At 44.5% G+C, this 17603-nt stretch overlaps 1 protein-coding gene and 1 long non-coding RNA gene across 3 annotated transcripts in view; both read left to right on the forward strand.

Annotated features, from left to right (window-relative positions):
- Positions 1–4502: 4502 nt before the first annotated feature.
- On the forward strand, positions 4503–13883 carry LOC123726080 (uncharacterized). Its single transcript, XR_006758353.2, has 2 exons — positions 4503–4967; positions 13549–13883. It is a non-coding gene; the product is annotated as an uncharacterized LOC123726080 (long non-coding RNA).
- Positions 13884–15937: 2054 nt separating this feature from the next.
- Positions 15938–17603, forward strand: part of LOC106567946 (UV radiation resistance-associated gene protein) — a 171609-nt gene continuing 169943 nt past the window's right edge. The window contains exon 1 of one of the 2 annotated variants that reach the window (XM_014137860.3): positions 15938–16347. In XM_014137860.3, the coding sequence (XP_013993335.3) occupies positions 16246–16347 (102 nt within the window). In that variant the 5' untranslated portion in view covers positions 15938–16245. The remainder of the gene's footprint in view (positions 16348–17603) is intronic. The other variant, XM_045692235.2, reaches the window with a different exon arrangement.

The following is a 17603-nucleotide window of genomic DNA, read 5'->3' on the forward strand; positions in this document are numbered from 1 at the left end:
CATACATTAGTACAAATACACTGAACAGAAATATAAACTCAATATGCAACAATTTCAAAGATTTTACGAGTTACAGAGTTACTGTTCATAATAGCAAATCAGTCAATTGAAATAAATTCATTAGTCACTAATCTATGGATTTCACATGACTGGGAATACAGATCATCCGCTGGTCACAGGTACTTTAAAAGAAAGGTAGAGGCGTGGATCAGTAAACCAGTCAGTATTTGGTATGATCACCATTTGCCTCATGTAGCACAACACATCTCCTTCACATAGAGTTGAGCAGGCTGTTGATTGTGGAATGTTGTCCCACTCCACAGGAGGTTGGTGGCACCTTAATTGGGGAGGACAGGCTCGTTCTAATGACTGGAGCAGAATTGGTGGAATGGTAACAAATACATGGGCTCCTGAGTGGCGCGGCGGTCTAAGGCACTACATCTCAGTGCTAGAGGCGTTGCTACAGACCCTGGTTCAAATTCAGGCTCTATCACAACCGGCCGTGATTGGGAGTCCCATAGGGCGGCACACAATTGACCCAGCGTCGTCCGGGTTAGGGTTTGGCCAGGGTAGGCCGTCATTGTAAATAAGAATTTGTTCTTAACTGACTTGGCTAGTTAAATAAAGGTTAAATAAATAAACATCAAACACATGATTTCTAGGTGTTTAATGCCATTCCATTAGCTCCGTTCCGGCCATTATTATGAGCCGCATCCTGTGTCCCATTCCTCTTCAATGGCTGTGCGAAGTTGTTGGATAATGGCGGGAACTGGAACACACTGTTGTACATGTCGATCTAGAGCATCCCAACATACTCAATGTCACCACATGTCTGGTGAGTATGCAGGCCATGGAAGAACTGGGAAATTGTCAGCTTCCAGAAATTGTGTACAGATCCTTGTGACACGGGGCCATGCATTATCATGAGGTGATTGTGGCGGATGAATGGCACAACAATGGGCCTCAGGATCTCGTCACGTTATCTCTGTGCATTCAAATTGCCATTGTTAAAATGCAATTATGTTCGTTGTCCGTAGCTTATGCCTACCCATACCATAGCTCCACTGCCACAATGGGGCACTTTGTTCACAACATCAAATCAAATCAAATTAAGCTTTATACAGCCCATATCAGACATAGAATGTAATGCAATGTGCTTTACATGAAAAAAAACATAAAAAACTATGAAAATAAAAGCTGAAATATTTACTACACAACAAACATACAATAATAAACAAAAGAATGACACAAACTGAACAACTAAAAAGCACCCTAAGGAAAAGCAAAGCTAAAAATATGTGTTTTAAGATCTCTTTTAAATATGTTCACAGTTTCAGCCCCCCTCAGGTACTCTGGCTATTCTAGAGGCGGGGGGCATAATAACTAAAGGCTGCCTTTCCCTGCCTCGTGGTCCTAGGCTTTGGGATAGTTAAAAGGCCAGTGCCAGAGGACCTGAGGGACCTACTGGGTACATAACTTAAAAGCATGTCTGACATGTATTGGGCTGCACAATTGTGGATTGATTTAAAAAACAATCTTAAAATGAATTCTAAAACTCACAAGCAGCCAGTGCAGAGACCTTAAAAGGGTGTAATGTGTGCTCTCCGTCTGGTCTTGGTCAGTAGCCGTGCTGCAGCATTCTGTATGTTTTTCAGTTGACCAATGGCTTTCTTGGGTAGACCAGACAGGAGAGGAGAGCATTACAGTAGTCTGCTTGTAATAAAAGCATGGATGAGTCTCTCTGTATCAGCCTGAGAGAGAAACGACCACACGTGGCAATGTTCCTCAGGTGGTAAAAAACTATTTTGGTCACATTCCTAATGTGTGATAAAAAAAAATGTTCAGAATCTAAAATAACACCTAGGTTTTTTTTACCTGGTGTTTTACCTTTATTGCCCGTGAATTAAAATGTGTAGCTAGATTCTCTCACTGTGCTTTGGCTCCAACAATAAGTACCTCGGTCTTGTCTTGATTTAGCTGGAGGAAGTTGTGAGCCATCCAAGTATTTAAATCACTAATACAGTCTAATAATTTATCCGTGGAGCTAAAATCATCTGGTGATACAGAAATGTAAGGTTGTGTATCGTCTGCGTAGCAGTGAAAACCAATGCTGTGGTTTCTGATAACGCTGCCAAGGGGTAACATATATAAACTGAACAGTACCGGACCCAAAATCGAACATTGTGGAACGCCACATGTGATATGGATTTTTTCTCAGTTATGTTCACCAAGGTTGACAAAAAACCCTCAACCGGTTAAATAGGTCCTAAACCAATTTAGAACCGGACCGGAGAGGCCAATCCACCTCTCCAGTCTGTCCAGAAGGACATCATGGTCAACAGTGTTGAATGCAGCACTTAAATTTAACAGTACAAGGACAGAGAGCTGTTTTGTAACTGGGTTGTCTCTAAGATATTTTACCTCTTTAACTAAGGATGTCTCTGTGCTGTGGTGGACACGAAAACCGGATTGGAATTTTTCTAAAACACAGTTGGCACTTAAAAAATCATTAAGCTGTTTGAACACCAATTTCTCCAGAATTTTGCTTAAGAATGGAAGGTTGGAGAATCCCCCAAAATTGCTAAGAGCTGAAGAATCTAGATAATTTTTCTTCAGAAGGGGTTTCACCATAGCAGTTTTTAGTGCAGTGGGAAAAGTGCCTGTGAACAGGGAGTGATTAATAATAGCTTGCACTTCTTCAGATATGCAATTAAAACTGTTAAGAAGAAGGTTGTGGGGATAGGATCGACAAGGCAGGTAGAAGGCTTAAGTTGTGATATCACCTTCCTGAGTATGTCTGTGTCAACCAGGGAAAATAATTCCATGATGTCTTTGCGTGGTAGGCTAGGGCACATATCATCAAACTTCTCATCAGGTCTTGCTTGACTGATACCCAGCCTAATGTTGGTTATCTTATCTCTGAAATATGCAGCAAACTCATCACATTTAGAAAGTTCACATAGGTCTGCGTGTGTAGGATTTATCAGGCCATCAATGGTCGAGAAGAGCACTCTCAAATTATTCTGATTAATAGTTTGAAAAATTTGCCCGTCTGGCTAAATGCCTTGTTATATATACCAAATTGCTCTCTCAGAATATCATAATGGACCTGCAAAAAAAGTGGGTCAGTGCTTTGGTGGCCTATACAGGGTTATGGCCAGCACTGGTGGCTGACATTACAGCTGAGAGCATTAGTAAAAAATAGAGGATGTCCCCCCACCCTTTTCTGATAGAGTGTGAAAAGCTGTAGTCAATAAGAGCGGCAATACAGTCTGATGACAACCATGTTTCAGTGAGAAACATGCAATCAACTGCGCTGAGTAATGAGGTCATTCACAAGAAAGGTTTTACTTGTGATTGCTCTAACATTTAAAAGTGCCATATTCAATGAGTGTGGGCCACTCCGCCGCCGGAACATCTGCTTCAAGGTAACCATTACAATAACAACCAAATTATGAACGGTACAACCATGTTTTCTGTCTCCAATCTATCAGAATGGTAGGAGATGACAGTTTGTATAAACTCACTAGAAGGCGGAGTTAAAGGAACATACATTAGGTTACTCACAATCACCATAGTGCCATTTCTACCGGAATTGATATGCTTTCCATGTCCTCTGTTGCTTTTTCTGACAGGGAGAACTGGAGCACTACCAGACCTGTCTGTCAGTCTCTAAAAACAGTTTGCGATGTTGCTGGAAATAATAATGGAACCCCTTGCGGTTAGGGTAAATCCAGTCTCTTTTAAAAAGTACTGGTTGCTCCCACAGTAAATTAAAGTTGTCACAAAAAGAGACATTCCTGTCGTTGCAACCCTGATTCAAGACGAGACCAGAAAAATACAAGTCCAATTCAAGACCATGATTGTAATTTTGTCAAATTGCCACCATAATAACAGTTCAAAATGTCCAGTATTTCTGTGTTCATATTTCAGAAGAACATTTGGATTCATATGGACATTCAGAATGGTGAAGAAAATGCATGCTGAAGGCAAATAGAGCAACATTACAAATTATTACTAACCCAAACACAGTGGGGAACAATTTGGGGCTTCTACGCTCTGAGAGAAAAGCTAAGGATTTATAAAATAATACAAATAGTAATAATTATATTATAATTTTCAATTATGTTCTGATTTAATCGCTCCCGTGTTTGTTAGAAAGGAAAGGGTTAACACTGAAGAGAAAAAAATATCCAATCAGGATTTTTCTTTGGTGGTCTCTGGGGAGATAAATCTAGCTATCTAAGTCAGCCATTGGCTAGGCCAGCAGACGCATCTGCCATTCAACTGTATTAGGGCAAAATGTTGGAGTGACAGTGGAATCAACCAATCACATTGACTTGTAATGGGTGAGACCGTTTTTACAAAAACGTATGGAAACTTCTGCGTTCTCAAAGGCCAATAGGCCACTGTGCAATAGCGAGCAGTAGTTTTCACACGGTCTAGCTAGCTAGCTTTTGTTGTAGACTAGTTTGTAGCGGCTGCAGCAGGTTTTGTCGAGGATGTTGTAGTAAGATGTCCCTTGGGGGTATCCGTACCTATGTATGACATGCGCAGACTAGGCTAGTAACATGCTGAAGCTAGAACGTCATTATCGTGCCTCCTTATTTTAGATAATACTACATGGTGTCAGACGTGGTTTTAATAATCACATAAACGTGAAGGACATACCAAGTAAATCATACATTCAGGCTGTTTCAAAACAGGGAGGGCAGTGTTGGAGATAAACAGCGCAGATCATTATTGTGCTAGCTAACGAGCAGGGACTAAGTTACTGTTAAGCAACATGTTGCAAGAGGAAGAAACTGGCGGGATTTCAGGGTTTGCGACTCCAAGTTCAACTGGCTCTGGCGCAAACACGGACAGGCCAGTGGCTAGTGCTGACGGATTTCACATTAGTCCCTCTGGGATAATTTTGATTATATGGACATTCAAAACTGGCCGCAATGGATCGGGCGCTTTGAAAGGTACAGAGTAGCATCAGGCTTAAACGTGAAAAATGTGCTATTTCAAGTTAATACACTGATCTACTCTATGGGTGATGAAGCCGGGGATATATTAAATGCTTCACCGTTGACTGAGGAAGAAAAACTTAACTACAGTGCCATTAAAAACGGTTCTGAAATGAATTTAGTAGGGAGACAACATTATATTTGAGAGAGCTAGGTTTAATGTGCGCAAACAGGAGCAGGGTGAAACATCCGACAGTTTTATTACAGCTGTTCACAAGCTAGCAGAACATTGTCTGCACTCAGAGAAGAGCTGATCTGAGATCGGATTGTAATGGGAATAAGAAATATATCACTTTCTTAAAAGTTAGTTGGATTCCTAGTTTATCCTGTCCAAAGCTGTAAACCAGGTTAGGCAGAGTGAGACAGTATAAAGACAGCAGATGATGCTGCACGGCAGCAGCTCCTTGCAGAGTGAAGAGAGTGAGGAAATAAATGCCATACCTTGCTAAAAAAATGGAGGGGAACACAGAACAGAGACAGACTTGGAGAAAACAATCACAGACAGCACCAGTAGCTAGTTAAAGTGTTTACGCAAATGTGGGAAATTCCCTTTCCACAGCTGGAAAGATTGCCCAGCAAAGTATATGGAATGCAGGCAATGTCACAGGAGAGGACACTTTTCAGTTTGTCGATTAAAGCAAATGCATGAGGTCTCAGAGGAGATACAGCAGGACAGCATCTTTCTGGGAGAAGTAAGGGAAAACAATGCTGGCTGGCACTCAGACATTAAACTCAATGAGGAGGTTGTGTCATTTAAACTAGACACAGGGGCAGCAGTGACAGCAATCCCAACTAGGCTGTATAGCTATAGTCGAGATGGCCCTTTGCTCTCTACAAACAAAACACTTCTACGGGCCCAGTAATAAGATATTACCAGTGGTAGGGCAGTTGGTGATTAAAATGGAGAGTAAAGACAAAAGTACCATCCAGCCTGTCTTTGTCATTGACTCTCCGGCCAGACCGTTGCTGAGGCTGCCAGCAATTGAAGCATTGCAACTCATTGAGAAAATGAGCGAACTGGAGGACCCAGGTGAGGTATTCAAAAATAAATTCCCCAAAGTGTTTTCTGGCCTAGGAAGGATAGAAGGTGACTACAAAATAAGCCTGAAAGAGGATGCAGCCCCCTATGCCCACCACCCCCTGCCGTCTGCCTATCCCTTTATTGGCCAGAGTAAAGGAAGAGTTGGGGAGGACGGAAGAAATTGTGGCGGTGTCTAAAATAGAGAGTCCCACAGACTGGTGTGCAGGGATGATGGTGGTCCCAAATGCCAATGGGGACATAAGGATCTGTGTGGACATGACTACGTTGAATGAGGCACTCTGCAGAGAGAGACACATCTTACCATCAGTGGAGCAGTCACAGTTGGATGGTTCACAAGTCTTCACATAGTTGGCAGATACCGCTGTCACCAGAGAGTAGGGCGCTCACAACGTTTATAACACCGCTTGGCCGCTACTGTTTTAATGTTTTTCCATTTGGAATCGCTTCCGGTCCTGAGCATTTCCAAAGATGCATGTCCCAGCTGTTGGATGGTCTGAGTGGTGTCATAGTCCACGCGGATGACATGCTCGTGTGTGGATGGGACAGAGCAGAACATGATGTAAGGCTCACAGCAGTTCTGACCCGACTCCAGGAGACTGGCCTGACACTCAATGGAAAATGCACTTCTGCACAGTCAGAGGTCTTGTTCTTGGGACACAAAATCAGTGCAACTGGAATTTAGCCGGACCCGGAGAAGATCAGCGCCATCACAGATATACCCATCCCCCAGAACGTGGCTGAAGTCAGGACCTTCTTAGGCATGGCCACATGTGGGTAAGTTCCTCCCACAGTTTTCAGATACAACCAAACCCCTGTGAGTCTTACTAGCCAAAGAGAATGACTGGTCATGGGGTCACGTGCTACAGATGGCGTTTGACAAAATCAAAGGAGACCTGGCCTCACAGAGAGTGCTGGCCCAGTACCGTCCCCACGCTAAGACAAAAGTATCAGCAGATGCATCATCCTTTGGACTAGGGGCGGTCCTCACACAGATGCAGGACACCATGGAGTGGCGTCCAATAGCATACATTTCCCGAAACTTATCTGACACGGAACAAAGGTATGCACAAGGGGAGAAGGAGGCGTTGGCTGTCACATGGGCATGTGAAAGGCTCAGCCAATACCTTTTTGGCCTGCAGTTTACAGCAGAGACTGACCACAAACTACTGTTGGCTCTGTTAGCAACAAAAGCACTGGACGACTTGCCTCCCAGAGTTCTGCGCTTCCGCCTCAGATTACTGAGGTTCACCTACAAGATGGTGTATGTGCCAGGGAAGGCACTGATCACAGCAGATGCTCTCTCCAGGGCCCCAATTAAACGTCCATTATCAGAGGAGGAGCGATGTCTAGAGGGTGAGGTACAGGTGTCCATTAATGCAGTAAGAGACAGCCTACCTGCATCTCAGACCAAACTGCAGCAGATTGCATAGGAGCAACAACGAGACCCCATCTGCCGACAGATAGTGCAGCAGTGCGTAAAGGGATGGCCCAGGCAGGAGGAACTGCTGAAGCCCTATTGCGTGCACCAAAGTGACTTCCACTGTAATGGAGACCTTCTCATGAAAGGACAACGGATAGTTATCCCAGAGACTCTACAACCAGAAATGCTAGACAGAGTGCATGATGGACACATGGGGATAACCAAATCACACTGGGCCCCATAACCAAATCAACAGTCAGTGTGGTGGCTTGGTCTGAGTACTCAGATTGCCAAGCTGGTGGCCCAGTGTGAGGTCTGTACAAAATGTCAACCTTGTCATCCGGAGCCAATGATGGCAACAGAGCTGCCAAAACGGCCATGGCAAAAGGTAGGGGCAGATATGTTCTATTGGAAAAATAACACTTATCTGCTAGTGGTAGATTACTATTCAAGATACATTGAAATAGCAAAGACACCCATAACCACATCAGCTTGTGTTATCAATGGATTAAAGTACATTTTTTCCAGGCAAGGGGTTGCTGAGGTCCTGGTTACAGATAACGCTCCCCAGTTCTCTGCGAGCTCCTTTTCTGCTTTTGCCGCAGAATGTGACTTCACATATGTGACCAGTAGCCCCTACCATGCACATAGTAACAGTGAGGCAGAGAGAGCTGTGAAAACAGTCAAGGGACTGCTGAAAAAGAACAAGGATCCATACAGGGCTCTGTTAGCTTACAGAGTTACACCACTGCATCATGAGCTGCCTGTTGAGCTCCTGTTGGGCAGGAGGCTGCGCTCCCCATTGCCTTTCTCGCCGGCTCAGCTTAAACCCCAATAGCCTAACAGGAAGGACTAAGCTGAGAGCGACAAACGACTGAAACAAAACCAAACTGGAGACTTTAATCGGAGACACCGTGCTACGGAGAGACCAGAGCTGGCAGAAGGTCAACGTGTGTGGATTACAAACTCAAAGACACCAGCAATAGTGCTGAGAAAAGCGGATGCCCCACGCTCCTATGTGGTGGACACAGGCTCAGAGGACGTACGGAGAAACAAAACACACCTCAGAGCTCTTCCAGATCTACCAGCCACACAGACAGAGGCCACAGACAACGCACAAAAAGAGGGGGAAGGAGAGAGAATGCTCCCAGAGCCACAAGCTCGCCCAAAAAGGGATGTGAAGCCACCAGGGTGGCTGAAAGACTATGTTATGCGAAGAGAATACATACTGTTGGGGACCATACCCAGCAAAAAGAGACTGTACCTAAGTTCATACTGTGTAATTGAATGCTTTCATACTATTTCAGGATGTGAAGTAGCATGCTAGAGAATAATACTGGTTTCCAAATTGCATTTCAGTTATGCTTCAGTGGTTATTTGCTAGGGACTCTTTTTGGAAGATGCTAGCTAGCTAACGAAGAACAACAAAGAATATCTAGTTAACAGAAGAAAAGAAAGAGAAAATCAGGACAGAAGAAAAAGGATATCAAAGTGAAACAGTTCTCTAAAGACACAGGAGACAATAATACAAGAAACAACACTTCTGTAGCTTGTCAACTATGTGTCTGTCTATCCCTGTTCTCTCCTCTCTGCACAGGCCATACAAACGCTTCACACCGCGTGGCCGCTGCCACTCTAACCTGGTGGTCCCAGCGCGCACGACCCACGTGGAGTTCCAGGTCTCCGGCAGCCTCTGGAACTGCCGGTCTGCAGCCAACAAGGCTGAGTTCATCTCAGCCTATGCTACCCTCCAGTCCCTAGACTTCCTGGCGCTGACGGAAACATGGATTACCACAGATAACACTGCTACTCCTACTGCTCTCTCTTCGTCTGCCCACGTGTTCTCGCATACCCCTAGAGCATCGAGCCAGCGGGGTGGTGGCACTGGAATCCTCATCTCTCCCAAGTGGACATTCTCTCTTTCTCCCCTGACCCATCTGTCTATCTCCTCATTTGAATTCCATGCTGTCACAGTTACCAGCCCTTTCAAGCTTAACATCCTTATCATTTATCGCCCTCCAGGTTCCCTTGGAGAGTTCATCAATGAGCTTGACGCCTTGATAAGTTCCTTTCCTGAGGATGGCTCACCTCTCACAGTTCTGGGTGACTTTAACCTCCCCACGTCTACCTTTGACTCATTCCTCTCTGCCTCCTTCTTTCCACTCCTCTCCTCTTTTGACCTCACCCTCTCACCTTCCCCCCCTACTCACAAGGCAGGCAATACGCTTGACCTCATCTTTACTAGATGCTGTTCTTCCACTAATCTCATTGCAACTCCCCTCCAAATCTCCGACCACTACCTTGTATCCTTTTCCCTCTTGCTCTCATCCAACACTTCTCACTCTGCCCCTACTCGGATGGTATTGCGCCGTCCCAACCTTCGCTCTCTCTCTCCCGCTACTCTCTCCTCTTCCATCCTATCATCTCTTCCCTCTGCTCAAACCTTCTCCAACCTATCTCCTGATTCTGCCTCCTCAACCCTCCTCTCCTCCCTTTCTGCATCCTTTGATTTTCTCTGTCCCCTATCCTCCAGGCCGGCTCGGTCCTCCCCTCCTGCTCCGTGGCTCGACGACTCACTACGAGCTCACAGAACAAGGCTCCGGGCAGCCGAGCGGAAATGGAGGAAAACTCGCCTCCCTGCGGACCTGGCATCCTTTCACTCACTCCTCTCTACATTCTCCTCTTCTGTCTCTGCTGCTAAAGCCACTTTCTACCACTCTAAATTCCAAGCATCTGCCTCTAACCCTAGGAAGCTCTTTGCTACCTTCTCCTCCCTCCTGAATCCTCCTCCCCCTCCCCGCCCCTCCTCCCTCTCTGCGGATGACTTCGTCAACCATTTTGAAAAGAAGGTTGACGATATCCGATCCTCGTTTGCTAAGTCAAACGACACCGCTGGTCCTGCTCACACTGCCCTACCCTGTGCTTTGACCTCTTTCTCCCCTCTCTCTCCAGATGAAATCTCGCATCTTGTGACGGCCGGCCGCCCAACAACCTGCCCACTTGACCCTATCCCCTCCTCTCTTCTCCAGACCATTTCCGGAGACCTTCTCCCCTTCCTCACCTCGCTCATCAACTCATCCTTGACTGCTGGCTACGTCCCTTCCGTCTTCAAGAGAGAGAGAGTTGCACCCCTTCTGAAAAAACCTACACTCGATCCCTCCGATGTCAACAACTACAGACCAGTATCCCTTCTTTCTTTTCTCTCCAAAACTCTTGAACGTGCCGTCCTTGGCCAGCTCTCCTGCTATCTCTCTCAGAATGACCTTCTTGATCCTAATCAGTCAGGTTTCAAGACTGGGCATTCAACTGAGACTGCTCTTCTCTGTGTCACGGAGGCTCTCCGCACTGCTAAAGCTAACTCTCTCTCCTCTGCTCTCATCCTTCTAGACCTATCTGCTGCCTTTGATACTGTGAACCATCAGATCCTCCTCTCCACCCTCTCCGAGTTGGGCATCTCCGGCGCGGCCCACGCTTGGATTGCGTCCTACCTGACAGGTCGCTCCTACCAGGTGGCGTGGCGAGAATCTGTCTCCGCACCATGCGCTCTCACCACTGGTGTCACCCAGGGCTCTGTTCTAGGCCCTCTCCTATTCTCGCTATACACCAAGTCACTTGGCTCTGTCATATCCTCACATGGTCTCTCCTATCATTGCTATGCAGACGACACACAATTAATCTTCTCCTTTCCCCCTTCTGATAACCAGGCGGCGAATCGCATCTCTGTATGTCTGTCAGACATATCAGTGTGGATGACGGATCACCAGCTCAAGCTGAACCTCGGCAAGACGGAGCTGCTCTTCCTCCCGGGGAAGGACTGCCCGTTCCATGATCTCGCCATCACGGTTGACAACTCCCTTGTGTCCTCCTCCCAGAGTGCTAAGAACCTTGGCGTGATCCTGGACAACACCCTGTCGTTCTCCACTAACATCAAGGCGGTGACCCGATCCTGTAGGTTCATGCTCTACAACATTCGCAGAGTACGACCCTGCCTCACACAGGAAGCGGCGCAGGTCCTAATCCAGGCACTTGTCATCTCCCGTCTGGATTACTGCAACTCGCTGTTGGCTGGGCTCCCTGCCTGTGCCATTAAACCCCTACAACTCATCCAGAACACCGCAGCCCGTCTGGTGTTCAACCTTCCCAAGTTCTCTCACGTCACCCCGCTCCTCCGCTCTCTCCACTGGCTTCCAGTTGAAGCTCGCATCCGCTACAAGACCATGGTGATTGCCTACGGAGCTGTGAGGGGAACGGCACCTCCGTACCTTCAGGCTCTGATCAGGCCCTACACCCAAACAAGGGCACTGCGTTCATCCACCACTGGCCTGCTGGCCCCCCTACCTCTGAGGAAGCACAGTTCCCGCTCAGCCCAGTCAAAACTGTTCGCTGCTCTGGCACCCCAATGGTGGAACAAGCTCCCTCACGACGCCAGGACAGCGGAGTCAATCACCACCTTCCGGAGACACCTGAAACCCCACCTCTTTAAGGAATACCTAGGATAGGATAAAGTAATCCTTCTAACCCCCCCCCCCCCCCTTAAAAGATTTAGATGCACTATTGTAAAGTGGTTGTTCCACTGGATATCATAAGGTGAATGCACCATTTTGTAAGTCGCTCTGGATAAGAGCGTCTGCTAAATGACTTAAATGTAAATGTAAATGTTATGCATGTTGAGTTCTTGTTCATTGGAGAGGGGAAGATGTAGTAGGATGTCCCTTGGGGGTTTCCGTACCTATGTATGACATGCGCATTCTCAAAACCACAACAACAACAAAAAGTTCTAAGTTCACAACAATCCTTAAACCACATCAGAAGACCATGTTTGAGATCTGGGAAAAATTGAAAAACTATATTTTTGGAGGGTGTAGGTGCCCTTTAATTCAAATGAGCAATACAAATGCTCTCCCCATTTTTGGGAAAGCCATGAAATATTTATGCAAACAGTGTATGATTACTAAATTGCGCATCGCAAATAGCCTACTAACCAACACTACGGACCAAACATTTTCAATATCTGTTTTGCATACCCATTGTTGCCTTAGTTATCATTTACTGGTAGATATGTTAATGGTCTCCTACTTAAAAACTCTACACCCCCAAGGGCTTAATGAGGAATAGGACCTTGTATGTTTCTTGTAGTGTTGTCTACTCACACTAGGAGTCCCTCCCCATCCCCAAACTGTTGTCTCTTCCCAATTATATGTGACATATGAATGGTCCATTTTTGAAACTCTTCTATATATCCCTTGTTAATATGCATTGACTCCCTATTTTCCAGTCTCTAATTAACTATCTGCTTGCAACGGTTGTGCCTGTTACGCACAGCAGGTGTTTTAAGCACAGTACCTGTCAAAAGTTTGGACACACCTACTCATTCCAGTTGTTCTTTATTTTTTACTATTTTCTACATTGTAGAAGAATAATGAAGACATCAAACCTATTAAATAACACATATGGAATCATGTAGTAACCAAAAAGGTGTTGGAGAGTGATGGAGTGCTGCATCAGATGTGCTGGCCTCCACAATCACCCAACCTCAACCCAATTGATATGGTTTGGGCTGAGTTGGACAGCAAAGTGAAGGAAAAGCAGCCAACAAGTGCTCAGCATATGTGGGAACTCCTTCAAGACTGTTGGAAAATAATTCTAGGTGAAGCTGGTTGAGAGAATGCCAAGAGTGTGCAATGCTTTTATCAAGGCAAAGGGTGGATACTTTGATGAATATAAAATAGATTTTGATTTGTTGAACACTTTGTTGGTTACTACATGATTCCATATGTGTTATTTCATTGTTTTGATGTATTTACTATAATTCTACAATGTAGAAATAAAGAAAAAGTTTGTAATGAGTAGGTGTGTCCAAACTTTTGACTGGTACTGTATGTGTTGTTAATATGTTTGTACAGCGCTGATGACGGCATAAGTATGGCCTGTTTCTTTTTATTAGCACCTTGCACTTCCACTTTTTTGTATTATTTTGAGCATGGATTGAATGAATTATATTATTTTTGCATCTCAGCCTCCCTGGGTTATTCCTCTTCATGGTTTTGAGTGTGACTACTTTTTTAAATCTACAGATATAAGCTGAAACATCTTTCCTACCTACCAGCTATCGATGCCATTCTTCTGTGAGCTGCTCCATGAGACAACCAGTTGAGAGCTGGACACTCTTGCTGCCTGCAGATGATATTCCACTGAAACTAGGCTATGTGTGCTGTGCGCATGTTTATATACACTATATATACACAAGTGTGTGGACACCCCTTCAAATTAGTGTACTCTCTGACCTATGTGAGTGCGCTGATATTAGGGTTGCTGTCCTTTCAGTATCAAAGCCTGTCACATACTGAAGGCCCAATAGGCTCGACACTGCACAAACATGTCTATAATAAATAAAGACTGTTACAATTTCCCCCGGTCTCCGCGTAGTAATAATGAGCGTGCAAATTTCAAACACATTTCCCCACTCTTCCCTACCAGTGAGTCAAGGAAATAATGACAAAGTTTGAGGATATTTTTCAAAGATAATAGTAATGTTACAAGTAAAATAGAAATCCCAGGTTTCAATAGGCGATAACATAGGCTATTGATGTTTCAAGAAAGGAGTGTATATATTTGGCCTGGTGAAGTGGTTTTATGTGCTGACTTAATGGAAGCGGATAATTCTGAGTTTTTTTACTTTGCTGGTCTCTGGAAGAAATTACACGAGTCCTCACTGTCCAAGACGTAGTCAAGACCAAGTAAAAATGTATCCGACACCGAGACAAGACCGAGACACTCAATATGTGGTGTGTCTGCCGAACCCCTTCGGTAGCACGGGAGAGGGCCAGAGATAATTATTATCTTCCCTGTGCTAGCGAGGGTGTTTAAAAAAATGTTGTAGTTCTCCCTCAGATCGCCTAAAATGAAGGTTGTTAAAACCTACGGTGAGTGACGATGGTGTCAATATTGGATTAGTTGGCCAGAACCGTGGGCAGGAGGGAGTTGATGTCATGGACACGGGCTCCTGGGTGACAGTGGACCTTGGTCGGTCAACAGATCGTAGGCAGGACAAAATCTCACCATCGAGCTGCCAACAATGATGGTGGTCGTGATGGAATCCGATGGGGAAGCGACCTGCTGAACTTCAGTTGCTGTGGGGGACGGTCCCACTGGGCTGCCACCTGCTGGGACAAAACTGCACATTTTAGAGTGGCCTTTTATTGTCCCCAGCACAAGGTGCACCTGTGTAATGATCATGCCGTTTAATTAGCTTCTTGATATGCCATACCTGTCAAGTGTATGGATTATTTTAGCAAAAGAAAAATGCTCACAAACAGGGATGTAAATAATATTGTGCACAAAATTGGATAGAAATAAGCTTTTTGTATACATGCAACATTTCTGGGATCTTTTATTTCAACTCATGAAACATGGGACCTACACTTTATATGTTGTGTTTATATTTTTGTTTCTTGTACATTTGATGTATGGACACATAGGCCAAGTATGTGTTGATTTGGCTTGATTGATGTGAAAATATTTACACGTTTGTTGTAAATATGTTTGGCCTTGACCCATGTAATATGATTGTGTTCTTAACTTCTGTTGAGAAAATTTATAAAATAAATGTTCTATCACCATTCAGTTAATTAGCCAATTAGGCAATCAAATGCTTAGGACACACAAAAAACACTCCTCACCAATTACTCTCCACTACTGTACTTGAGTGAATTGTCACCAGCAGGTCACGCGATAGATACATACATGCAGAAACATTCACTTCATCATATTTGGAGGAAGTCTCTTTCCACAAGAAAGCACAGCCACAAAGTCAAAATAGCCTTTTGGTCCTAATTTAAGATTAGGCATACGGTTAGCAGTGTGGATAAGGTTAGAGTTAAGGTTCGGTTTTAAATCACATTTGAAGAATATACATACAGATTTTGTCAAATTAACGTAACAATTACATTTTGGGGGAATTTTAGCTAACCCTAACCCTTTTCCTAACTTCAACCTAATTATCCTAACCTGCTACATTAATACTCCTAACCTGCTGTGAAAGGTCAAATCTGGCGTTTGTCGTAAAAATGCATGAAAACAAAAGGATACTTTTTGGTGTTGATTTAAGGTTAGGCATATGATTGGCAGTGTGGTTAGGTTCAAAATAAAAATGTAACAAGATAAATCGGGCTCCCGCGTGGTGCAGCGACCTAAGACACTGCATATCAGTGCAAGAGGCGTCACTACAGTCCCTGTTTCGAATCGAGGCTGTATCACATCCAGCCGTGATTGGGAGTTCCATAGGGCGGCGCACAATTGGCCCAATGTCGTTAGGGTTTGGCCGGGGTAGGCCGTCATTGTAAATAAGAATTTGTTCTAAAGTGACTTGCACAGTTAAATAAAGGTTACATTTAAAAAATATATACATTGTAGGAATAGGCGGGGTTTATGACTTTGTGTTTGTGCTAACTAGTGACGACACCTGAGCGGAGTCCCCATATTAGTTTTTTCAGTAGAAACGGAAGTTAGGTTGAAAACCGGAAACATCCGCTTTGTCTCGACCCCGCGTAGAGTGCCCTTTGACAGACGGATGATAGCTTCCTGAGCAAGTCCTACTTTGTTTATGTCACGTAGCTAGCTAGCTTGCTTGCTAACTGACGGCTAGAAAAGTGCTTTGTTTTCTTATTGAACGGATTACTGCACTGATACATACATTTCTGGCGTAGAAGGTTAATCTAGATTTACATGATCCGGGGTTGTTTGGTACGAACGCCTCTGGTGCCGTTAGGAGAATGAACTCCATCACCGGTCGGGATCACACTGTACCCGCCTCCTCTGTCAACTCTGGAGCCTCATCTTCTCGAGGCTTGCACGTTGAACTCACATCTCAGCAGGTAAGGACAAGGACCCTCAGCTCGGTGGAATGTTGACTATGATTGACTCTCATTCTGTAATTATGCTGTGTGTCACATGTCATAACTGCAAGATGAATAGAGCAGGCCTATTACAGCTCTCTTGGGTAGCGAGACAGTTATACATCGTCTATAATAGCTAGTTAGATACCTGTGCAAATGTTAGATATCATTGTTAGACATTTAGTTTGCAAGTAACAGACGAATATGCTAACTAGCCAGCTTAGTTAGCCCTAGCCTTGTCGCAAACACTGCTGGAAGCCTGGGGAAGTTCCATGGCAGAAATCATCTAAAGAGGGGTTGGAAGTCGGTGCAAATCAGTGACACGTCAAACCAATCAAATGCCTCGTTATGGCGGGGATTTTCTTTCAAAAACAATCATTTCTAAGTGACACCAAACTTTTGTGTGTGTGTGTGTGTGTGTGTGTGTGTGTAAGGGTTGAATGTGTGGGTAATCAGTGCAAATCATTTCAAAATTGCATATAGTCTTTAAGGTTCATGTTTTCAAATCTGGAATTATTGAAGTTGCCTTTACTGGCTGCTGAGATATACAGTACTTCCTGCTTATTGTCATATTTTTAAACAACATCCTACATTGCTACTTTGGGAAGAAACCGTCTTTATGAATGACTTGACAGGTGTCCCGCCACAGGTCTGCCAGAACATTGAGCAGTATTGTTGGGAGGTAGCTAGCTGTGCTGGAAAACACCCAGTGTCAAGGACTCATTAACTCAGAATATGAGGAGAATATGGCTTGTGAATCTCTTCTCATTGCAGGCTTGTTAAAGTTTCACAAGATTCATAAGTGACTGCGGAAAGTAGGCCTTGTTAGATAATTACTGTTAACCAGGCCTCTCACCTAATGAGCAGAGACTGACACCGGACAGCCATGGATGTTGAAAGTAGTTGAAATTTGACTTCTGTTTCATAAGTTTGGACAGTATAGATCAGTAGGGTAGAGTACAGTATAATGTACTCTATTGTTCTGTACTGAACTATACTCTGTACTGTACTCTACTATATTGTGCTCTGCTCTACTGTACTGTGCTGTACTGTGATTTGGTCTATGATTGGTACAGATGTGGTCCGGACCAACGACATTTGGTCTTGTTTGGGGGCAGAGCTCATTAGAATAATAGCCAGTATTATTTTAGTTATGACTTTTCCAGCATGTAAAGTAGATTTTGGTGGAAAAGGACAAAGAAGCATATGATATACCTGGTTGTATTGATAGCATG

This window comes from Salmo salar, chromosome 13 (genome assembly GCF_965601325.2).
Source record: "Salmo salar chromosome 13, fSalSal1, whole genome shotgun sequence".
NCBI lineage: Eukaryota > Metazoa > Chordata > Actinopteri > Salmoniformes > Salmonidae > Salmo > Salmo salar.